The following is a 27,391-nucleotide window of genomic DNA, read 5'->3' as shown; positions in this document are numbered from 1 at the left end:
TCCCGTTGAGCGTATTTTTGTGTACAAAATTACATTGGCACCGGGTGCCAAGATGTAGTATAATGTAATACAACTTTACGAATTACGTCGACAATAATTATAAGTACCCCACTGTTTCCAACATTTTTTCATCATCGGAATCTACTGTTGGCAGTTTTTTTGCCGCGGCTACTACTACTGCGCTCGCACCTGTAGACTGTGATGTACCATTGATTATAAATATTAACAATATTTAATGATAATTTGTATAAATTATACGGTAAATAAAATATGTATATCATACATAGTGTCGCCGAGACGTTAGTACTGCCGACCTACATAATTCATTATACATAGGTACTTGTAACCTAGTAGCTGGTAATACCTACTATCGGAGCTGCGATAGTACAATTACTATACCTAAAGAGAAGTAACTATATAGTATGTAGGGCGAATAAATAACACGCTATACTGGAGGTTGGGGAAAACAAACACTACAAACTGTATACACCGTACATAATATTATTATTATTACGTACGAGAATAATAATTATGTATGCGCGTGTATAATAGGAATCAATTCACGTGCAAGGTATCCTGCGAGGAGAAAAAACCAACACAGTTTGCGTAATCAAAAAATAGGAAATTAAATATATTAGCGATGCATTATGGACTAAACATAAGTTTCAAAAGCAAATCATTATTGCAGACTTTATAATATAAAATATACAGTTAACATTTTTAATTTTAAATAATCAAATGGGTCGGAAAGATTTTTGGTAGAAGGAAACATTAAACATTAAAAAAAAGAATACAAGTACAAGTTAAAATATTATTTGAGTACGTCGTATTTTAAGTTAACAATAAAAATATATGAGTTCCGCATGAAAAACGATAGAATTTCTATTACCTGGTGGGGAAATGATATATTGATAAATAATAAATATAAAAGCAATCCACAAATGATTAGCCAAATACTACATACGTTCAGTAATATATATATAATATAATTACAAATTAATAACATAAAAAAATAATAATAGATAATATTATAATATTATACGCGTACGGTATTTTTCATTTTTTTTAGAAACGAAGTACACATAAATATATATATATATTATAATATAATAAAATACCTAAATAAAAACCGATTTCGTTTTAAGTACACAATAATAGGAAAACAAGTTTTGAGAACCGTTTATAATAAAATCACGTGCGTATATTATTGTAATATACGTTGCGCGTGACAACTAGCTGCACGTACACACAATATACATTCGTCCGACCATCGCGGTTGTGGTAAGCCGCAATTCTGGTTGATGGGGTGGTAGGTTTGGGGTGGGACGTAAACATGTTCATACTCATGGGATGAAGATGGCGGATGAGTGGCCCGTGTACAAATATAATAATATATACATAGTATAATATAACGTGGACGAGCACCATGGGGGGGGGGGGCAGATATTTGGGGGGATTGGGGGTGACTAGAAAAGAAGTTTCGGGTGCAGACGGTCATCGCCGCCTCGGCGTGTTGGCGGCGAACCGTCGCGGTCAGTCCACCGTAATCACCGACGACGTCTGCGTGGTAGTGCTACCATTGCTGGAGAACGAGCTGCGCGTCATCTCGGTGTCGGTGGGCAAGTGCGCGGCGGTGGGCACAACTACGGATGATGGAACGGCGGACGGCTGTGTGGCCGACTTGCCGAAACCGATGCCGCCCGACCCGCTGCCGAACCACCGGCCGAAAACGTGTTTCGGGCCGCCGGTATTGACACCGCCGACGGTGGCCCCCGACTTGACGGGCCCCGCGGCCACGGACGACGCGACGGTCGCGTTCCGGACGTTGTCGTAGAAGCTGCTGCACCGCTTCCGCCGGCAGAATATGCGGCAGAGTTCGCGGTGAACACGCCGGTTTCGATGCGCGAACAGTATGGGTGTGATGACGGCGTGCGCGGACAGCGACAGGAGTGCAGCCAGCGGGCCCGGCGACGGGATTCCGCCGCCGGACAGCGGCGGCCACTCTGACAGCTTGAGCACCGCGTACGGCGTCCAACATGCGGCTGCCGTGACGATGACTAGGGCGGATATCTTGGCCGCCCGCGTCTCCTCCCGGTAACGGAACATGCTCGCGTTCGATATCCTGTATCTGTATATAAACAAGCAAAATGAATACGTCACAGATTAATAAAGTTATATTATAAGACATGGATTAATACGATTGGACTTGATGTAGAAATCATAAAAATAAGTTATTGTATATACGTATAATAATGATTGTCGTTTATAAAATGTAATTTTACGTAATTTTGGGTTATACGCATTAAATATATATGGAAAAATGTTCAATCACCTATCGAATATTCAGATGCCTATCGATTTTTAAAAATATCAGTTACCCTACATCGTTTTGTTTTTCGTTGAACGTTTGTTTGTCGGTTATTGAAAAACGCATTTGGACGCAGGCTTTTCGGCGATACGTAATATTATGAAATATAGGTAGTGATGTGGTTATACTATAGCTATATGTTATCAATCTCAAAGTAAATTGTTTTTAAAATGTTTTTTTTTTAATTCGGCTTAATTTAGGTAAGTACCTAAAATTTTCTGCTGCGCAGCTACACAACGGTTTCGAAATCAGAGAGACCGTTTTAACACTTTTGAGTACTTAATAATTTTTTATCTATCCTTTTTCAACAACTAAGTCTCGTCATTGAGTCTTTTGTTCAAATAATGAGTATAATAAATACACTATACACACGTCCTTTGAAATATGTACGATTTATGACGAAATTTGTACGATATTTACTACTCGTCCAACGCCTCAGCCTTGACAAATGTATTTAGGACATGAGTCTTTTATTTTTCAGTTTAAGCATAGAGTTTAAAATAGATCAATGCAAAATAAAAACGAAACGCAGTTTTACCACAGCTCAGACAAGTGACGTATTCTATTCGTAACACGGGTATATTATAGTCACTTTGTCATTTCTTTTGAGTTAAGTACTAAAATACTAAATGAACAGTGGATAATAATTATTATAAAAATTATGAAACTTAATAGTTAATAATTATGAAATGCGCAACAATATTATAGCATTGACTGATATTTGATACACATTACACTGCAGTTATTGAAAATATGTTTTGATGTATATAGCCAATAGCCATATACCTAAGTATGGATGTATTTTCGTTGAACGTGTTTTGGTCTCTTACAAATCGTATTCTGTTTACTCGCGATTTTACTGATTACCTATAAAATATGACGTGGTTAAAATGTCAACAGAACAACAAGTGTTTGGGTTTTTTCTAATAAACATACTTAAAAAGACGTTTGTCAATTTTAAATTAGTATACTAACGATTTGATTTACTCAAACGCCATGGAACAGAGAGTAGGTATATAGTACAAATAATGTGATTTGCTCAAATCTCCGTTGACAAAGTAAGCTCAACTAACACAATTTCGACGAGTACTTTAATGATAAGATGATATATCGACATAAACTGCAAAAGTGAACTTGTATACACAAGACCGATCAAATACAGCTTGTAATAATATGTTCTATATCAATTTGTACCTATATAGAGTATAGGCACGGTACGTTACCAGTTACTACCTATCCCTTTGTCAGTAAGTCATCGAGTTTGAAAGATGTATGTCAACTAAACGTATATTATACATTATACCTACATTATGTTATAATTATTATATTATTGTGTTATTTAATTATTCGTATAAACACGAATTATGTGATTTGTATTCGGAATAAAAATAAACTTTCACAAATAACTAATAAATTAAAAAAAAAATCGTTTCAAAATAAGTACACCTAAATTATAACCATCGGAGATCGCATGATAGAAACATAATCTATGATTAAGATTTAATAATGTATATTAATCGGGATTTTCTTTTTTACGGGCGGTCGTGAAAAAGCGATGAGATCACATTATCACGGTGAGATTTCGCGATTCGAGTTTGAGAAAACCATTGCCCTTCGTTGGCAGTGTACAACAGTATACGTATTAATGTGTGCAATATATAAACGCATATCACGAAAATATGTCGATCGTAATTCGCAAACAATTCAAGACTAATTACACGTGAGTTTTGCTTTATTATACATTGTCGTATGAAGCGACTAATTTACGTTGGTGGTTTGCGGCCGAGTGGCGACTGGCGACTGGCGAGCTGCCCGGCCGTGCGATAACGGTCATTACCCTAATTGGTAATTATTATTATAAGATTTAGTTATTAATTATAATGATTACCAATTTTTCCTATCGTGGGTCGCAAAGAATAATCGATTTTCATATTTTTTAAGATATTTCAGATTAAGATTTGTTTAACCTGTTCTGTTGATGTAACATACACGCAGCAAAAAAACGAACGTGAATAAATAATATTGTGAAGCGTTATCGCGGATAAGACTTGATGCGGTAATTAAACTCGCTGTCGAAATTCTGAACTTATTGCAATAGCTGCTGTAACTGGACGGCACCTTCGTCAAGCCCACACGTTAGTTTTATAAATCATTTAACGATTCGGGTTGTTGTACCAAATTTTCTTTGATAATAATATTGAAATATATATCATTGTTATTCTTGTTAGAATTTTAAAATGAACAAATGTGGAGCAGTATATTACCTACATACTTATTATATTTCGCACCAACCACACTACACTATAATATTATGGGAACTGCTGTATAGAGTCTAATATTGAAATGTCTATTAAATATGTTTCGAAACCGAAATGCCGACAGACACTCTCGTCGAGATTTCCGATCGTAATAATCGTCTCTGGCGAGTTTTCCACCTGCAGTAGGCACCTCTATAATATTAATTATTGTATTATGTTTTATTTACTACCTACCTAATTATTATTCGAATACCTGCTACCACATATTATTATATACATCGTACGACCACGGCGCGTAGATGGTATAAAATAAAAACAACCGCTAATGCAGTAATGCCTAATGACGACTTTCCCTATAACGTGATGATCGCTGGTGTATAGCGATTAATACATTTTCTAGCCGTCGTTCTGTTATTACTTATTAATCATTAGACATATTATATCGTATACGATGCGTGTAAATAAATAGATAAATATAATGTGCTTCGTCCATATAATATTATCAAACATTTATACACCACGTCCGACTAGCGCTCTCTTATTTAAGCGATAATAAATTACGTGCACCCGGTCATTGCGGGGTGACAGTCCTATAAATATCTACTCTCTCTGCAGTAACTCAAAGTGAGTTCAAAGGAATGGGCTGAAAAAAATTTGATTTTTAAAAGAATTTCTAGTCTTTTCTACTAATTTTGTATTTGTCGAACGATATTTTTTTATACTAAGTTACCGACGAGATTTGGCTGTATATTATAATTGCTTATCAATGTATAATATAATATTGTTCGACGATCCCCACTGCAGTAGTACCGTATGATATTATGATATCGATAATATTATAATTCGTCGTCATCATTATAACTGCTACAATATAAATGGTATGATATGTACATTATTTGTATTGCACTCGAACGTGTATATTATATAGGCGCACACCATCTGAGCATACATATAAATAATAATATAACATCATGTATTAGCCACGGTTGTACAATAATATTATTTCAGTCTGCAAATGTCCCCAAATCATCGTGTAGTGAATATTATAAATTACTATTACGCGTATCCGAGAGTCGTCCCCACGTCGACCCCGCACGAGAAATAAGATATTGTACACACGGAAGAATAATAATTACATGCACGCGAATACGCGATCGTTGTTGTGGATGGATTTAATGTCTCTTATACCACACGTTCACACCCACACGTTGGCACACGACCGTATGTACATAACATATTATATATATACCTAGGTACTATTATATTAATTTTCGCACAGTTAGTAGACGAGGACCGCCGCCGGCGTCACCGATGAGATGTAATTTAATAAAGTAGATCGCGGTCGATTGTATAATATTATAATTATTATAATGATTATTTTAATTATTATTATAATCTAAAATTGCGAGTATAATATTATCCTTTATAATAATAATATATTATTATTACAATAACAAGTACAAGTGTAGTACAACAACATATTGTATAATGCATTGTACGATTTGTGCAAGTATAACTGCACTTCATATTGTCAGGACTGTATTATGATATGGCCTGCGTCTGTCTTTAATTTACTATATAGATTATAGGTACTATAATAATAATTTATGCTAGCGCGAGTGGGGTGTTCGGTTCGACTATTAGCTTTATTCGACGCGATTAAATGCTGTTCGGCACCATTTCCTTCCTATACATCGTAAATAATAGTTAAGAAATTACATTATGTATATAATTTAGTGAGCATTAAGACATATTTTACTACGACAGCGCGAAATTAGTATGATAATGTTATACGAAAAGGTACCTCGTATAGTTACCGTAATACACCTAGTATATTTATAATTATATAAATAGTAGTAATGAACGTGTATTAGCTATGCTTCGACAATCGTTAATAAGTGTAAAAAATAATAATAGTACAATATAATCTTTGCATAAATAGATAATCATAATACTTTACCGAGTTATAACGAAAATTTGCAATCATTGATTATATAAACATTACGTGCAGTCTTTGATTTCAGTGAATATTTCAGTCAGTTTTAAACCTATCTTTATTGCGAATTATATTAGTTATTATAATAATATGTATGGTTGTCGATTTAAATTATTGTTCCTAATATATTATTACTTAAACGTGTAAACCTAGATTTTTTTATTCAAATTTTAGACTACCTATTAATTTCCACAAGAACATATTTAAACAAATATACCAGTTTTTATATACATATAGGTTTGAACATGCTTTTATCGATAAGTACCTATATGCATATTATTTTTAAATTTACATAAACACAAGGTGGGGAAGAATTTAATCTTTTACTGTTATGAAACGAAGTTAATTTAAAATGCGATCACGATCGTTTCCTGATTCCAAAACTCACACTTCGACTTAAGATATTTACCGGTGCACTTGATAAGCATAACCCGCCGTAGCTCGCTGCGACGACGGACTAAAGTCATCTGCTTAAAATTCCGAAAAATAGCTATACGCGATGGCACTAAGGACTGAGAATAAAAGATTATCCCAACTACTTTAAAATACATCACCCTATATGTATCGCTACACATTTTCGGGTGACATTTATACAAACACAATGCACATAGTTACGAAAATTTTTAAAAGTATTGTATTAATAACGTGTATGGGGGCACTAGGCACCAGCAACCTACACTTGCGACATATTATTTATCGTTTATCAAGTTATTGTTTGTTGATAATCTCGAGGTGACGCGGCCAATGTCAAAACGACCCGAAACGCATAAACGCCAAACACATATTATGATATAATTATAACGAACAGATACAACGACAAAGTGTGCCAAATATTGGCGATACACACATATTAGCAATTTGAGATTTTTCGAAACCATATGAATTCATTCATAATAATATTATACTATACTGCATCGGAACAGTAAAAAATATAGCATTGGTACAGTTTTTCAAGGTTTCAAACCACATGACCGCGTGGGACCGGTTCAAATACAGCATTGGCATAGGTACGCATATACGATTCGTATGATAATTTTATAATAGGGGCTTAATGTATATTTAATGGTACGTAAGTGCTCACCTCAAATGGTTTACAATGGAACTGGACGTGCTCTTCAGACTAGCCCGGGTGGACTGAGGTGGTTTGGACGATGCCTCCGGTTCGTAGGAGACCGTCGCCTGCAGGGAAGCGGACTCTAACGTCTCGTCATCCTCTTCTTGAATGGTAGGAACTATGTTATACTCGTTGTTGTTGATGTTGTTATTGTTGTTGTTGTTGTTGTTATTGTACTGCAGCTGTTGTTGCTGTTGTTGAAACGGTTGTTGTTGCTGCTGCTGCTGCTGTTGTTGTTGCTGCTGAAGCGGCTGTTGTTGCTGCTGCAAGTGGTCGGGCACGGACCCGTTGCGCCGGGCCCGTTCACTGTTCCGGTGCGCGGCAGTGCATATCTTCACGTACACTACGCACACGGTAACGAATGGAACGACGTACAGGAGCACGGAGTATGCAACGGGAAACGCGTACCGGTACATTTCCGGCGCGACGGACAGTTCGCGGAAGGCCGACAGGGCGCCGGCCACGGCAGACAGGCACCACGTAAGCGCCACGGCCACCGCGCAGCTGGCCGCGTTTACCGTCACGTGGTACCGCAGCGGGTCGGTGACCGCGTAGTACTGATCCACGGCCACCGTCATCACGGACAGCACGGACTGCGTGTATACAGCCCCGGTTAGCCCGTGCCACACGGCCGCCGGAAGCGGCGGTGCCCAGCCACTGAATGGGCCGCTTTCCCACAACGTTAACGGCACCAGTATCCAACTGCTCGCCAAATTTGTCACCAACAAATTCATCACGAATCTGCAAAAAAAAATATGCATCCAGGTTAATATAATAATATATTGTGTACACATGTCACATGCGCGTATCTATATTAAATTTAATACGCATTAACGAGTTTGATAAAAAAAAAATTATTAGGTAGGTTAGGTTACCTACCTACGTCTTAGAAAAAAAAATTGTTTTTTATTTCCGCACTTCGGCGTATTGCCTTGACCCAGTTATATACCTAAATACACTCTTTATAAGAATTTCGCCGGTGTACGACTTGGATTTATAGCTTTTCGAGAGGCTTTAGTTTCGTCATACAATTTTGAACTATGTATAATAACAGTCAATGAACTATGAAGATATTACTGCTATATTTTTGAATTACCTTATAATTCAGTCTCTGGGAGGATACATTTACTAACAATAATGGTTTATACCTAACTTTAAAAGGATGCTATAGTATTTAATTAAAATTAAACCGTTTAACTGTAATCTTCAGTTTATGAGAGTACATAATATATCTGTATATTATATACGCACCTATATGCGGGGCTGATGACCCTGTGCCACCTCTTCAATAATTCCATATATGCACCGAACTCGCACTACATGCTGCTATATAATATTGAGCTGTTGGTTGTTAAAATAGTGATATTATGCGGTTTGCATCGTTCATATACAAGTATTATACCTTGCTATCAGTTATTACTCGAATCCATGAATAACTATAGTTACAATAATGCTATATTTACGGTGATTATTGCAATCCACATTTTTGGTCGTATCAATATAGAGGTATTGGTACTCAAAAGTAAACAACGGCTCAACAATAATAATATACAAACGCAAACATTACTACGCATAGATAGATTTATGTTTATTATACGGACGTATATAAACGTAAAAATGAGTAACATTACATAAGAGTATCAAGATATTATATTGTATAGTGACATAGAGCATACATGGTCCAAAACTGCGCAATGCAAAGTATTTCAACCCGGTAAAACAAACTACGTTTCCGCTGCGCGTATAACTTCAAACAATAAAATTGGTTGTTATACGAGAAACGTATATCAATTAATTAAACATCGCAGCAGAATTGTAGAAAAGAAAAGAAAACGTGAAATCGGAGCACATAGTTTTTGAGCTGCATAATAAATTATTACGGAAGACGAGTAAATCAACGTATTCTGGTACAAATTATATCACACTGTTCATAGGTAGGTACTTAAAAACGAAAGTTTACTCCCATGGTATTATACGTTTATATCATAATAAACGTTGTCCAACGTCACTTTCGATAGAAAATATAACAAAATATGGAATCGTTAATGAACAATTGACAATTGGGTCAATACAAGTCGTTAAGTCAAACAAACAAAACATTGCAGAAAAACGAACAGCTATTGTTTACATAAACATAATACATGCATTTACGTTGGATACTCGGTTGGATATGAATGTCACTTGAGAGTTGAGACTAAATAATATGTACTCGGGTTTTAGCTATTCGATAACGTCAAATTTGTTTAAAGATAATCGATCAGAGTAATGAAACACTGCAACATGTACCTAATTTATCATACAATCAATGGGCCTAAAAGATCAATGAATTAGCCAATTTTTAATAATTATTATTATTAATTGCAAATAAACTTAACAATCAGGAAGATATAATATTGACTTTATCACCATTTCGTAAATTACAGTATACGAAATAAGAATCAGAACGGGTTCAACCGAACACGCTGAACACTGATGAGTATTTTATCTAAAAATATCGTGAACAGTTATAAAAAAAATCACTTTGGAATCATAATATAGATGCCAAATGGATTAGATCCAACTTATGTAATAATGTATAATCGCCTGAAATGATTCCATAAAGTAAGTATTACAAGTGACGCAGTTACGATTTCAACAATACTGTTTAATACTTAAATAAATGTCATACCCGATGAAAAAAAAAACGTTCCTCAAGAGATAATTAATACAATTGCAAATGGATTTTGTATTTCCGTGCAGACAAAAGTTAAACGCGCGAGTATACAGCTATGATTCTACTTAATTGCAGAATACTGATAATTTTTTTTAATACTTTTAAACCCTTGACATTTTGCCAAAATAAATGTAAAACGTGGTTGCCGTTAGTATAGAAACTGTTTATTGGCTATCAAACTATACGAAGACTAATAATGTGGGATCTTATTGATCGAAAAAAATATAAATTATAATATGCACCGTGAAAAAACACATGTGACTACACGAATATTAAGAATAAATTATAATATAGGGAGATTGGAACAAAGGTATGTCATTATATCAGTGAAATATAATGTAATACTATAGAAATTGATTTTCACCGGACGTAAAATATATGAAACGATTAATGATTTTCCAAATTTATAAAATCTATTATAATCTAAATATGCTTATATGAAATATTTTCCTACGTATATCCAGAACTTACATTAAAATTGCACAATGCAAAGTGTACACATATTTGTCAAGTATACCATAACAGTATAGGTAAGAATCTAGGTGCCTAGCTATAGTCTATAAAGTATTTCCCATAAAAAAACGTGTTGGACGTTGGTTGTAAATAAAAAAAACTAGTCGTAGGTAAAAAACTTATATTTATAAAGATGATAAACTTTAATCATCGAACAGAAAGATGCTGGTAGGAAGGTATACTCATCTAACCGTTCGTTGCCACTGCGTCCTCACGGTTGGTCGGTTGTGACCCTGTCCACGACGTGTTTGTTCTGCGCAATTTTTTTTATTTTATACCGCAAAATGAATACGTATAAAATATATTTAGGTATTTATCGCCCTTGTACAACAGTAAACCTCTCGAGAAATTTGATAGCCAAATGGCTTACGTTACCTTGGAACGTTAACATTGAAAATCTATTATTTGTATCATAACAATAAACAAACAGTATAGGGATTGAGTACCTATAGGTAAACACGGTATGGAATAAACATATTATTTTGTATCATGAACTAAAACATGCTCTAAACTATAGTATACTTGCCCTATTTTACGAATAAGTAATAATAACGATTTAACTTTGAGTGCGTAGGTTCGACTTAAATATACATGACATACATGTAAAAAGTAAATTTTTCAGTAACCTAAATATTTATTTATCGATTGATATATAGACACTATACTGCAGTAGGTATATATTATATACGGTACGTATATCACGCATATATTATATATACTCAAACAAAAATTATTTTGGCACAATACTCGTTTTTTTTCAAAATTTTTAATATACCAACTAGATATTAACTGGGTCTTTGGCACGGTTACAATTTTGATGAGTTTATTTATTATACAGTATTTATATAAAACTATATGCATACATTTATATTTTATATTACATCATTTATTAATTATATAATGACTGATTTAGCTCTTATATATAATAAAATATATAAATTACAAATTTAATAAATTATCTTTAATGTGATTTTAAAAGTTATTAAGAATTAATTTTGCTATAAAATCGACGAGTGCCTGTGATTAATTCATACAGGAAAACAAAATCAAACAATATAAATATTCATCGTGGAATTATACCGATACTAGTTTATTTAAATAGCAAATGTATGTATTCTTATAAGAAGGTACTCTAACCTCATTAACATCGAAGAGGTATCACTTATTCATTAGATGCAGTCATTAGATTTTTTTATCAGAGAATTTATAAATTAAGTTCCCAGAATAAAATATATGTTTAGGACAGAAAGAATTGTTCTGATAATATAACAATACATTTTAATTTTAATATCATTATATTATTATACATATTATAACACAGCTGAACATAATGAATATTTGTTTGAAAGGAAATTAGAAATATTTTTCTTAAACGATAGGTATACTAGGTTAAAAAATATAGGTATTACATATATAGGTGTGTGTACCCACCCAATCAAAGATAAAACTGTTTTCATTTGATTTACTCGCGTGATGCTATATTCAAACAATGTTATAGAGTAAACATAATGAACGGTTTATAATTTATCGATCAAGACGTGGGTACCTATAGGTAACTGGTACACCAGTTTTTATCATGATTTTATATTATAATTAATATGAACTCACCTGTTTGATAGGGTGCGCAGACCAGGTCGGCGATAGAACACTAGCAGTAGCAACGAATTGCTCGATGTGGACACGATCAAAACGAGTGCCGAGAAGACTTTCAACAAGCCGACTAGCATTAGGGCCATTCGGCTGCTAAGATCCTTCTGTAAAATAAAAACAAGAATGGTCTAATGAACGTTTTGGCACATGTTGCGGGGATACATTTTCGTGGGAAGGGGGTTCTATAATGGCGTCTAACCGTCACCAATGACGATTACAACAGTATATATTATTATAATATATTATATATTTATATTATTATGTTATTATTAAATTATCGTAATGCACGATATTAGTTTACATCACATAACACCAATAAACAACAATAATAATCGTACAATATTTGATATTATAATAGCATAATAGGTACGGATAATAATATGATGCACATTATAAATAGTTTACAGGATCGGCGACGGTAAGTCGAAACCAATTAATAGACACCGCAACTGTACATACGACACGTCTGCGTGTGTGCATATTATAATATTATGAAAATGTTTTTAAAAAATCATAAATAATATTATTAAGTATATATGTATATGTATAGTATAATACTGGATAATATACGTATGTTCACGATATCAGGCATTGAGCTTACGAAATAGGTATATGTATTACGTTGGTCAATGGATATTCAATTTATGCTTAACAATTAAACGAATTTACGTTCATCTGTTGCAGAAAATTATTCCCGTTGAACGTACAGAAATACTATTGTACGACTAGGTTCAACAATCGCAAATCGTTTCTCCAATATTAAGTTAGAACGCCTGTTGAGTGTCGTCTCACTGTCTCACATTTATAATATTATAATCATCTATTAATTATTATTTAAGTCATAAGACAACATACTAAATTAACTTTCGTTAGTAATGATTTATAATAATACCTTCCATACCCAAAAAAATTTCTGTGTTTTTTATAAGTAATGGTTTTCTATGAATAAAATTATTTAAATTTGATATCTTTTATAGGTACCTATGGGATTAAGTAAGATTGATCTTGTTCGCATAGTCACTAAAGTAAAATCAGTCTTCATTTTTCTACTACATTTTATTTCATTTATTTTTTAGATCACAATTAAATTTAAAGTAATATTAAAAATTATAAGAGCTATTGTTTATCGGATAAGTGATTGTATTATAATTTTTTAATTCTTGAACCTTGACCCATCGGCCGTATTAATAATGCATTATTAATATTTTATTACAGTTTCTATATCTATACTGGCACTTCATAATATTGGCTAAATACATATTGTATATTATATATAAGAATTTGAAATTCTAGAATAAAACATTTGGGTCCTAAAACTAAAACGTTAATAGAGAATTGTATAAAATATATAAAATAACATTATGTCATTTATTGGAAACTGATAGGTGCAATAACTAAACCAGTAAAACTGGAAAGATTTAGATTGATTTATTTTCTTTCAATGTATATAGGTACCATGTGTACCTACAAAGTATGTAAATATATGATGAACCTAGTTTTAATTTTTTTTTTTAAATAAAATATGCATTCTTTAAATTATTTCATAATTGCATTAAGCAACAGTCAATGAAATCTAATCTATTGAGGACTTCCTATAATAAATAACAATAATATACCACGACAAATAAGAGTGGAATATAATAATTGCTAACCGGAAAAGTGTAATGTTCGGTATGTTTACTAAATATGTCAAAACATATTAAAATCGATGACTATGTATTTAATGTTAACATAAATTTATATTCGTATGTATCCAACACTTCTATCCTACATGAATATTTAATGGTTATTTTAATTTTAACTGTCACTCATCATCACGTCGGTTTTCGAAAAAGTTCGTCTATATAATATTTAATATTGCACCTTAATACATTTTAATATTTTATGAATGTAAAATTAAGTTTTATCAAATCATTTTTAACTACCATACACTAAAAAGGCAAGCTTGATTACAAGTTAGGTACAATACATGTTAAAGTTCAGAAACATAAAAATAAAACGAATAAATACAATAATATTAAAACAATACATTTTTCTTAAATTGGTCCACTTTGTTCACATTTAATTAATACATTTCATACGCAACCTATTTGCCAAAGTACACTATCATAATATATTCAACCTATTAGAAAGACGAATGTCATACTAACCTACGATAATGGTGAAAACTACTATTTACGAACATTTCTTAGTCATGCCTAATAATAATATACGTAAGAGCAAAGTATCTAGAAAAAAAATAGAAAAATATCATGCTAAAACATTTTTTAACGGTGAGTTTGGTTTGACGTTGTGCAGAATTTTTAGGCTATTTTTAGAAACATTCGTAATGAAAAATCAATGGTTGCAGCGACCGTAGGTCAGTTTACAAAATTATTTTTTTTTTCAAACGATGGCTGCATATGAACTATGAAGCCATTTCATGAAGTCGTAGAAATGTCGAAAAACTAATAATAAAACTCAACTCGTGCGTTCAAAAAGATTTAATTAAATACATGAATCAAGTCAAAAGCGCGTGTTTGGTTTGTTTAATGTTAAATAAAAAATAAATTTTGTGCATATATTAGAATAAAAAGTGTTCTATAGGACTACATTACTCTATACTGTGTATAAACTTATAATAAGTAATAACTTTTATTACTTAATGCGACTTGCGATCGCTAAACTATTATCTAAAACATTGAAATACCTATACTAAAAACAAATTTAATAAATAAACAGAGTTATAAATCATCAGGTGTTTGGTTAATTCGCTATTTGAATAGTACTAATAATATTATTAACTACTATTATGCTATCCATCTGTATAAATATCACGTGTATATCATATGTCGTTATGGTTTATTGCAAGGCGTCGTGTGTATGCAAACCGACTTACGGTGGGGCGTTCGGTTTGGATGCTATCTCGAATTCTCAAATATAGACGGACAGTTGGTAACCTAATGTCATAACATCATAATAATATAATACTCGTACGTCTTGTGAACGTCGTTCAACATGTCATTCATTATCACACGGATACTGTGTATCAACGACAGGTTATTATCTTGTAATCCGAGTGCCCTCATAAACACATAAAAATTAAAAACAATATTATATAAATAATAATAATATATTGTTCGTCGAATAACTGATGTGCATTTGTCTTCAAATAGTAATTATTAGTGCAAAAAAAATATATTATATTTAAAAAAAAAAGTATAGAAAATCTATTTGTACCGGCTATTGTTAACAGGCTTCTGGCTTTTCTATTTAGCACGGATTTTTAGTCGAACCGAAAGAATGCGTGCATTGTGAACCGGTTTGGAGTTACAGAGGAAAAACGTTATATAATATTATAAACGTGGTATTATGGTTTGGCACATTGTGGGTATAATAACGTGCATGTAAAAAACCCGTGTAAAAACCTACATACGCAAATGCGTGTATTATTCAACCATGTGGGCCATATCGATTTACAAGTAATATTTAATATTACATATTTTTTAAGTTCTGTTTTGTACTTCTGTGTCTGCGCGTGTATGTAAACTAACTGTAGTCTCTCTAATTGAGATGGGGAAATGGTCAATGGACGGCAATATTGGCGGCAAATATTGTAGTAGGTAAGGTAAGGTAATACGACACGTGCGACGATTCTAAATGTCAAAACATCAATTCTTTATAGATTAAATAAGTAAATAAAAAATAATATTATATAATAAATCGTCCAAGAAGCGAATAATGAACTTATAATGAACGTTATTTGTATGGTCACGCGCAATCTCATATAGAAATTATTAATACATCTACATGCGAACTAAAAACTATTCAATATCTCACGTGTTATAATATGTACATGGTTCATTTTTTTTCCATTTAAGAATTAATATTATTATACGACTCTATAGTATTCTACTTTCTATAGTGTACCTAGCTATTTAGAAATATATATTATAATTGCATCCCGTCATCTAACGAATTGGTGATAGTCTTATTGTTTAGAAAATTAATGGTCACAGTTGACTTGTAACATTAAATTATAACTTGAGATGTTGACTCAAATTAATATTATTCGTCCTGTAAATAAAAACAATGTCAAACTCTTGATTTGAAAGTTATCTATACATTATTCGTACCTTTACCCAAAATAAATGTATAAACATCTATTTAGAATAATACAAAACTGCGATACCGATTTTTGTTAATCTATCATAATTTAAAAACGTGAAAACATTTATTGAAAATCATCGAGATAAAAGTACAATCCAAACTCTGACCGGCATAAAACAAGACCATAGTTTAAAAATTAACTTATATTTATGTTTGATTAGTAGACGATAAGAGATTAATTTACTAAAGAAATAGTTTTTAATAATATTATTAAATACGTTTTAAATATTATATTAAATTAAATGTTATGTAATATTATGTATATTATAGTCGATTAATAAGTTCGGAATTCAAAAACAATTCTAAATCATTTTAAACTAAAAGCATTTTGTTTTAAGGTGAGTTGGTAATTATTATTTACAGGCTTATAAATTGATACGTTGCATTTTGATCGCATTTTGGTTAGTAGGTACATTCCGTGTATTATTGTACATTGTTTTTTATACTCAGTACCTACTCATTATACTTATATTACTTAATATACATTTGTAATATTTTTATAAGCTGTCATCTTCAAAAATAAATAAAAATAAAAAGGGCATTCAATCAAAACAAAATTATTAATATGTTAATAAACATCAGAATAAGGTCAGAGTCTTGAAGCATTTAAGTATTAACAGCAACCGTTAATATAATATTATTACTAGGTATCATAACTATTGCAGTTACACAAGACAGCTTTATAAACAAATATAAGTGCGTGAACACCGTCATAAATAAACGTTTAAAGTAATATATTATTGAAGTTTAAACTTACAGGAAATGTGTGGAACGAATAAACAACTATATTGTGACTAGGTTAATCCAATGGTATACGGGCAGGTATACCTACAGTAGGCTATATATATATATTATATAGCTGTCCGTTGTTTGAGGATGTGTAACGAGCCTATTCTCGTGAGAATAATCAAGCGCGCACACACACCACACTAGTATATTGTGATATTGAAATCAAAAAGCGGACTTGTACACAGAAATTATTTTTCACGAAACCTTACGCACTTTATGATGTCTCTTTGTCCAAAACAGTCGAATGGTCGGGTAACGTAAAAAACCGGTACGAACGCTCGCCATGACGGCGGAATTGTACCTAAACTGTTTTCGGTCGCACTCACGACGGCGTTGTTCTCTGATACGATTCACTCCAATCACAAATAAAATGATATTTCTCGAGTACGCGGGCGACGGCCACTCGTTGCACCCACCACCGACACTAAAATACTATCATCGTTAAATTATTATCTACGATCACAGGCGACAAGCGTGAACAAAGTTCGGCGACGGTGGCGACGACGATCCCAAAAACACGACCACGCGTATTGTGACTTATGAGAAATTAAGACGGGCGACGTATTTTCTTTTTAAATTTTTTCCCTCCACCCAACCACTCATCATTCTCCCCACCCACCCCCCCCCCAAAAAAAAAAAAACCTTATCGGACAACAAACAAACCGTGTGTGCGGTAAAGATAACAATTTTACCATAAACGTGGCTTGTACAAATACAGGTATTTTATAGACGCATAATATACCTCAATAATGTTATTAAATTGTATTATAATGGGTATACCTATTATATTCGAGTTTAATCGTTTTGCGTGCGTGCGCCGCACACGCCCGCGTGAGTAAAGACGAGTGTTTTTAATTCTTTCTCTGACTCCTTTTGATTTATGTTATAATATATTATATTTTTTGACTCTTCGGCCGAGGTAAGCCTAAATGAACGTTTTTATAACGAATATTATACTAATATGTGCAATACTGCGTAGCGATAATTATTATATTTATGTCGTACATAATATAAATTATACGCAGATAATAAATTACTATTATTATAGTGTATCGTGGATCGCCGGCGGTCGTCGTCGTCGTGTAAAGTGTGAGAAAAAAGGTGCAATTATATTAACCTTTGAGCTAATAATATCGGAAAACGCCGTATAGGTACATAAGAATATTACAATATTGAACGATGAAAAAAGAAGAAAAATGTTTAATTGCGGTATGTTCGACATCATTATGACATTATGTACACTTTATATAATTATGAGCTAAATAAAAAAAAAAAAATGCTTGTAAAGTTTTCAAAAATTATATTACTCGTACAATATACTTTTTATACGCTTTATCTAACCCGTTTGTACTGATATGAAGTATAGTTTCCGTGTTTAACTTTGACGTAAAGGATTACCGCACCGCCACATCAATAATAATTTACAATCATAATTATTATAATATATTATTATGTTTATATTGTATGTCTCAATGTATCATTATGATATAGATGGAAATACCTACGGATAAATATAATTATAATTACAATTGATATAACAATAATATTAACAACTCGATGACGGTTAAAATAAACATTTCTTTCGTATATTGATTTAAACCGAAAACATGAAAATATGCACAATGAAACTGTACGATTCCGTAATATTTGTTTGCAAATGAAGACGTTTAAATGTTTAATACACCACACGTCATAATAAATGATGATTGTTATTATGTTATTATGCGTAGGTACAATCATTCCCATTATCATCGTTAAAATGCAGACAACGGGTTTGCGCGTTCGGATACCAAATGTGTTATGTATACATTATACACTAATATAATTTACAATATACATACCTATTACATAATATTATGATTTAATTGAAAATTCTTGATTATTTCTGTAAATCGGAAGTCAAGTTCTATAAAAAAAAAACCCATTTAATACCGTTGCACATTATTATGCCCTAGGGCTTACGTAAATATAGTTAGGTACCTGTATTGGGAAAAGACTCAAAATGTTAGTCCTCCATGATGTTTTTTACTAAGAAACCAGGCCACCCGGAGAAATTTCAACAACTTTAAATGTGCTTATAGAACATTTATAAATCATAAATAGATCATATTTTTATATAATATAGTAAATGCATGGCTAGTGTTTTTTTTATCGGCATCGATTATTCAAAAACTGATAAAAAAAAAAGAAAGAATTCCTTGATAATAATAATAAAGAATAGTTCGATTGTTTTTTTTCTTTGTCGGGGCATTGCTCTCTGAAGGTTTTGGAGCAGCTGACAACCATCGAAAATCATTTATATCCACTGGCCACTAGGTAGGTAGTAGGTAGGTACTATATAGCATATACTTATAGCACAGATGGATTATAATTACACGTTTGATGAATATTTGTTACTGTTTTCAATCAACCCTTCATCCCTGCCTGCAGCAACGTATAATTATTATCAAACGTCAAATTTCCACGCGAACGCACCAGCAGATATTTTATCTGATCGCAAAATAATGGAAATATCCAATAGATACCGTGACATTTTCAAACGAGAATTGTATTTAAATCAAAATTCAGTTATGATACTGTATTTCATTATGATTATTATTTTTTTTATTAAAAGCCCTTGATAAACGAAACATAAATTAAAATCAAGGATGGTTAAAAAATATAATTTTTTTTCACCATGAATCTCGTTAAATCCTTTCTGTACCTACTCTATAGCCATGGTCATAATATGAACTGACACATTAAAATAATGATCATTTGGCATATGATATGAAGCTGGTGAGAGTTTAATAATAATGATATAATAAAAAATGTTTTAATATTTTTCATCCAGAGTTTAAATTATTACTTTGCCGATGTTGTGCTCGAAATATTGAATTAATTAGATTCTTCATGATATTATCCATGTAAAACAAATAATGCTGACTTTATCCTAATAGTAGGTACCTACCAATAAAGTAATTATTTTGTTGAATATTCTAAAAATATATTTCATTTGAAATATTATTTTGATAAAATGTTTTGAAATTATACAAGAATTAATATATTCGTAATAACATCGATCATTATTCACGTATCTATAATATGTAATAGGTCCTGTATATTCAAAGGCAACGAACGCATTTATAATTACATTCATATCGGTCAGTACTTACTATAATAAATAATAATATTTAGTATATATTGAGAACACTGCAAATTTCGACACGAGTGTGGCTTTAAAATCATGCTCTCGTACACTATATTATTCGTTTTAAGAATTTCTTCACCCTTGTGTAAATAATTAAAAAACTTGAGTTTTCAGTGATCGGGTCAAGTGATCTAAATAGTTTTATATTCTTTATCAAACTGTCAGTATACATTGTACTACACATAATATTTTTATTCTATACCTAACGACTGTTTACTTTCTATTGCTTCTAGACTCTAGTGCATTATATTTATATAGCAATGACCAATTTCGTTGTATTCCTACGTCATTCTTATATAGAACTTTGTTAGTATAATATGTACTTGTATATCTGGGACAACGTTCTTCAAAAATATAATTCAATATATACTTTGTCCCTTATTTATTAGTAAAATATAATCGTACAAATTTAAAAATACACTGACAATTATTTTGGACTATTATTACAAAGTTGTTTACTCCGAAAACAATTTAAAAAACAATAGGTGGCACATGTTTATTATATGACCTAATACGTAAAGAATGTTAACTCTTGTAACATAATATGTCATTAGATAAACATTAGATTGCAACTAAAAAATCGCCTGATTAGGTCTACAATCTTAACTCTTATGTCAGAGTAAAGATTAAACATTTATATTTTGTAACAAAATATGCAAATTTATTTAAGTTCCAGTTAGTATAGTTACAATACACAAAAGATAATAATAACTTTTTTACGTTCAACTGTACAAAGCATCATAATATTATATATACAATATAGTTGTATTATATTACTTTACAATTAAAAGCTATTATAAATTATTGATTTTTAATTTTTTTTACTTTATATATAGTCTACACCAGTGGCGTAGACAAGGGGAGCATGGGGGTCAGATCTCCCACATTGGCTTTTTATTAACATCGTGAAAAGTTTTGTGAGGGTGGGGGATTTCCCCCTCCCATTTAGCTATCGTTTTTTTTTTTTTTGATCCCACCCCCTTTGAGAAATCATGTCTACGCCACTGGTCTACACAGATTTAAAAGCTGATCAATTATATTAGTAAGTAGTTGAAGCATAGTTAAAACGAAATCGTTTGTTAACTTAAGCCGGTTAGCTGCGGAACACTTGTGAGTACCCTACATCATCGTTTCCGGCATTAGCAACAAATAAAATTGTCGGCAACCGCAGGTTAGCGACTCTAGCTATTCTCCGCTCGTCCGAAGATCATTATTAAAGCGTGGCACGAACATTTCGCGTGATCTACACACGTTCGTAATTAACGGCATTGATAATATGTACCTATGTGCTTGTATGCTTATTAATAATTAAATATAAAATGATACGATTTGAAAAAAAAATGTTTACGATATCATATCAGTCAAAACAAAATACACAAACTGATGATACTAACAGTGATTATTGATCATCATTGCCATGTATAGATCACCTTGATTGCGTGCGGTGTGCACGCATATAATACGCTAGTGCCGAGTGTATGTATATAAATAATTAATATATTATGTACATAGATATTATATTAAAATATATTATTATGATGGTTGCTGTCTGCGCGTGTGTGTATTAATACAAGTGAAGTTCAAGGATGACTTGCAGCAAAGGTGCCCATTTGCATCCCACTAGTGAATCCCACACACGGGTTTTGCGATACAATTTACACGGATGATATTTTTAAAAAAAAACTTAAATGTTCATGCTCGCGCTGTGATAAATATTGTCTTCCCTTGCATAATAAATGTTGGTACCAGTCAAAGCCTACATCATAATATGTATTAGACATAAGTGTACGAGTATAACCATATGGGCTACATGCTAATACCTATAATACTGTGTACAAAACGATTTTATCATCGCAGTTAGCATACAAATCGTTCACTAATCACTACATTAGCTTTTTATTACAGTCACTTATTTTTATCTAAGTAGGTACCTATAATAATATCCACTGGACCTTTTTGAGCATTAACATAAATTTTTTACGGAACTGTCAAATTGAACAACCCCAATTACGTTCGCGTAATGGGATGTAATACGTTTCGATAATGATATGCACCGAGAAAGGCAATCGAACGATCCCCTCTTATATTCCATCTACCGATCTTAATCCGTTTTGTGCGTCTATATCCTCTAAGGTTCGTTACATAGGGTGTAACGGATCGAATCCTTGAGATGAATATTTGACATCCAGCCGAGCGTTCAGAGTAGACCAAGGACAGTATAAGTAATCCAGGAACATTATTGAGATAAATTGCGAGAAATAAAAACAATCTTTATTGTTTTTTTGTAGATAGTTTATGATGGATTTTTCAGCGTTAATTTGTACTATTTAAATATCTCATTGTTTACACTAAAATATTTATTTAATTTTGTCATGGACCACAACCTTGACTTATTTAAAAATTTTACGTTTACAATATTATTATAATATCGCTTTTAGTTAAGATATCAATTACATAAATACGCGTTGTTAAGAAACAGAAAAACATAGGACTCTTGCAGTTGAATCAGAGCTCAGAACTTTCACGATAGATACATGTCGACCGATAATATTAGCCATCAGCTTATTCTTTCACTCGTTTAACGATGCGATAACCGATAGCGAATCTTATGGTAAACCGGTTAGGTGCACGCGTACATTGGAAACTCAAATTAGGTATACAACAAAACAAACCATGGTCGTAAATCCTAGACTTATGAATGAATATAATATATATCGCATACAATTTCGAGCATCGTCTTTACTACCAAAAACATCGATGCAATTAACCTATATGTAACATTATTAGGGGCTATAATTGATTATATACATTGTACATACTTGCATATAACATCAGATTTCAGGAACATTGCCAATCATGCGTACCTATACGCTATCAGTATATATAATAAATTATAATGCACCTGTTTTTTTTTTATGTTTAGTGAATGTGTGCGAGGTTAATACGAAACGTTTATATAACACGGTGTTTTTTTTTACCGAAATCGCATGATTCTTTAGGAAAAAACCGTGCAAAAACCACCAATTATAATTACTTTGGAACAATAATCGACAACAAAACCGCATAATTCACACATTTATTCATATACCAGATATATTATATTATATTATATTTATTATTTATACATCAGAGTAACATATATTCGTACATAGTTTGCGCAACATTTTAGTCTCACGGCATAGAAATTGACCGTTTCGCAAAATCGATTATTGAAGTGTTGTATTTATGTGCAAATTTAACTAATTTGTCATTCCTGGCGTACCTAACTAACTGGATTTCACTTTAAATGACACTCACTGTCGTGTGAACCAGAGGATACAGCAATCAAAGAACTAAGAAAATCTGATTAAAATAATCGTCGTTTTTACTCTCCGTGAAATATGTGTAACACAGACACACAGTATACGCCACACTGCAGTATTGTACACGAGCGTACGATAAAGTGTTAAAAAACATTTGTAGTGTTACCGACGAGTTTTTAAGAATTTAAAAGCCTACCTATAATACGTGCATAATCAAAGAGAATTAATTGGCGTGTAAAAGAAATCGATTGTCGAGTAAGAATAATTTTGAACACAATGTTGCTGTAAAATCTGCAAAAAATTATAACCAGATGCCAACGTATTTAATATTGTATTCTATTATTGTGTCTGCCTCGGTGCCCAGCCGTGTTCTTCAATATTGGTCATTGTTCCCGTTTTGCGCAGAAAAATAGGAATGAAAAAAACGTGCTCGGTTAACATAAACAATACGAAACTTCTACCGGCTACCATTATTAAATACATAATAATAATAATAATGATATACACTACCTATGCGTTCACCTCCAGTAAAATAATAATATTCAGAAAAATACATACGATTGAATGTGCGCAGAGCTACCGCAGCCGTCATACATTAACACGCGATTACTCGATTATTATTATTATTATTATTATTATTATACTCATATACGCGTAATGTAGTATTACATAGAGGAGTTTGTACACGGGCGGTTAGATTGTCAAGAACGTTGATTCGGTTTCGGTGCCAAGGAGACTGGTGGCCGCTATATAATAATAATATAATATCGTCGGCGGTTACGAGATTCAAAATCGGTGGATGCCCATGATGATTGGAAAAAATAAATAAAAATACTACGACGTTCGCACATATGTAGGTACGCGTTTTTAAAACTGTTGGCAAGTAGGTACGCTAATTGTTACAATTACACGAATGATTAAATATTTTTCCTTTCACACCACAGAGTCGAGTGAAGTAATAAAAACGCATGACGTCAAAATGAAAAAACGAACTAATCAACACCAATTATATTACACCAATAAATGAAAACGCCATCGCGATCATTGCCGTCGTTTTAATCGTATTTGGCGCTTTTCGCACTCCCATACGTCATCGACGGGTGTGAGTTTGTCGATAACATTATATTACGATGAGTTTCGAAGTAAAATTATTTATTATTATAGTGTAAAGATACGTTTTGATGAATAAAATCGTATGTTAACAGCAGTATAAAAACCACGGTACGTCGGTATACCTGTCGACACAATACGATTGATCCAAAATACTGAAACTCCAAAAAAGTTCTTTCGTTGGTGCCTATATTATACATAGGTAGGTGCACATAAATATTATATCGTACTATTGTATAAGTCAATGAGTGTAATATGAGTACCAGATATAATACTTAAATCGATATTAATTTTAGTGATTAACACGGCGCACCACCAAAGTGCCAATATATAGTTTGAATAAGTAGTCAATGTAATATATAGGTAGGACACGCCGTACATGAGACACGCTAAACATTTCTAAGAAAAAAAATTTAAAACCTGTTTAAATTATTCATTTACATTTAAGTTAGGCATTGCGATCAGTTTTTCCGGTATAGGCGATTTCCATTATTTCGTGTAGGTATCTAGTACCTACATAATATTTTTGTTGACGTCCGTTCATTGTTCTTCGTATATAAAATATTAAACGGGTACGAAGTATAGAACGCGCATCACAATATCATTAGAAATTGGTCAATTAAACGACCACCAGAACTCATTCAACTATGACCGGCTGAATTTATTGTTAACGATTAGCTGAAGTCGGAAAACCCGAATCCATCGTCCGGTTAGCTGTTTCGTATGCAATCCATAAAATAATGATTTCAATAATCGTTGGTCGATATTATTATAAATTATGAATTTTGTGGACGCAGCCCGCGGGTAGGCGTAATGGGCGGTTATTAAGCGTTCGCAGCGATAATTGCGTAGGTCAGCATAGTAATAAACCTATATATAATATGTGTGTGTGTGTGTAATGTATATTTTATAATCACTGTAATAATAGTCACATCGCCGCCACCGCGTCTGGCGGGAATTTTAAAAATCGAACACTTTTTTCCGGACAACGACTTCGGGTTTTGAAGCCATCAACGGTGGTTACATCACCGTTCAATAATTCGTCGCAGCGTTGAATAATACCTAATACCTATACTAAACCTAATTGTCCTAATTATGTGTTAGTGACACAATTTTAACACAAAACCGTGTACCTATTAGAGTTATTTTTTCAGCTATAATTTGAACGATACTATAAAATATAATCGGCAGTGATAACGTTGTATAGCAAAGCGGCTATGGCTTGTAGAAAACGAGCACGTGTATATTATGTCACAATACCATACACAGCTGTCTTATACCGAACGCGCATGTGGCCTTTTCGAATATGCAGAATTGAATGATATCGCGTTTTCTGAGGTGGGTAGAATTTGAAAAAATATTATTTTTCAAACATTATTAAATCGCACACATATACACACCGGCGGGAGTGTGCGTCGTGACCCAATAGTACTTTCACTGTATGCGTCTTTATGCCAGTTGAAAAATAACAATATTTACCACTAGGTAAACGAAAATATAGCGAACGGAAATGCTCAATATAATATCATCGACGCGACCTCACGACATACGAGATGACAATGTTTGATGTATGAGTATGACCACGGTATTGCTATCAATGATAATATGTATGGATCTGCTTACCAGTCACCAGCGTGAAGATCCGTCGTCTTTGCTCCGATGATCCGGTCGTATGTCGCTTTTGGTCGACAGTAGCTCATCGCGGACGTACAACCGCGATCGGCTGCGTCAACGATGGCGACGGTCGTAACGGCCACCGCCGGACAAGAGCATTTTTTTCGTGTAATGGAATGAAATACTATACAAAATAAAAAAAACAATACGGCCCGGAACACACAGCTGTGTCTAATATTCGCACGTGGACTATTCCTTCGGAAGGAGCAAACGAAACGCGTCGAAAAAATACAACGAGATGATGTGCTTCGGGGAGGAGGGAAGTGAATAAAACCACCGCCGCGATGACGCCACGCGCGTTGTATTTTTATTAATCGTCCCTCCGGCGGAAGGAAAAACGAAAATCAAATTATTGTTATTCGAAAACGATAAACCCGGTCCGCGAAAACGCTGTGAGCTACTTGCGCTTAAATGCGAGCGGCGCCGGCTCGGTCTAACGCACTGGCATTACTGAGTCTCCGTGAATCGTAAAATATCGTTGTAGCGACTGTGAACGCCGCCGCTGTAACGGCCGGGTCAGCTGCTCTACCGCCACCGACGCCCGTGGCGGTCAAACGTGTAATAT

The 27,391-nt window shown here is 33.0% G+C and overlaps 1 protein-coding gene across 2 annotated transcripts; it reads right to left on the bottom strand.

The window, feature by feature from the left end:
• Positions 1 to 607: 607 nt before the first annotated feature.
• Positions 608 to 27,391, bottom strand: LOC100572358 (tyramine receptor 1). 2 transcript variants are annotated; one of them, XM_003241889.4, is made up of 4 exons: positions 26,776 to 27,391; positions 12,571 to 12,716; positions 7,704 to 8,477; positions 608 to 2,128 (listed from the first exon to the last, which is right to left on the bottom strand). In XM_003241889.4, exons 2-4 carry the CDS (start codon positions 12,696 to 12,698, stop codon positions 1,534 to 1,536), a joined length of 1,497 nt encoding a protein of 498 aa, XP_003241937.1. In that variant the 5' UTR covers positions 12,699 to 12,716; positions 26,776 to 27,391; the 3' UTR covers positions 608 to 1,533. The 2 variants fall into 2 exon arrangements, with proteins under 2 accessions (XP_003241937.1, XP_008179296.1); XM_008181074.3 differs by lacking the exon at positions 26,776 to 27,391 and adding an exon at positions 17,519 to 18,087.

The sequence above is a fragment of the Acyrthosiphon pisum genome, chromosome A3 (assembly GCF_005508785.2).
Source record: "Acyrthosiphon pisum isolate AL4f chromosome A3, pea_aphid_22Mar2018_4r6ur, whole genome shotgun sequence".
NCBI lineage: Eukaryota > Metazoa > Arthropoda > Insecta > Hemiptera > Aphididae > Acyrthosiphon > Acyrthosiphon pisum.
The sequence above is the reverse complement of the archived record's forward strand: the minus strand, read 5'-3'. Positions and strand labels throughout refer to the sequence as shown.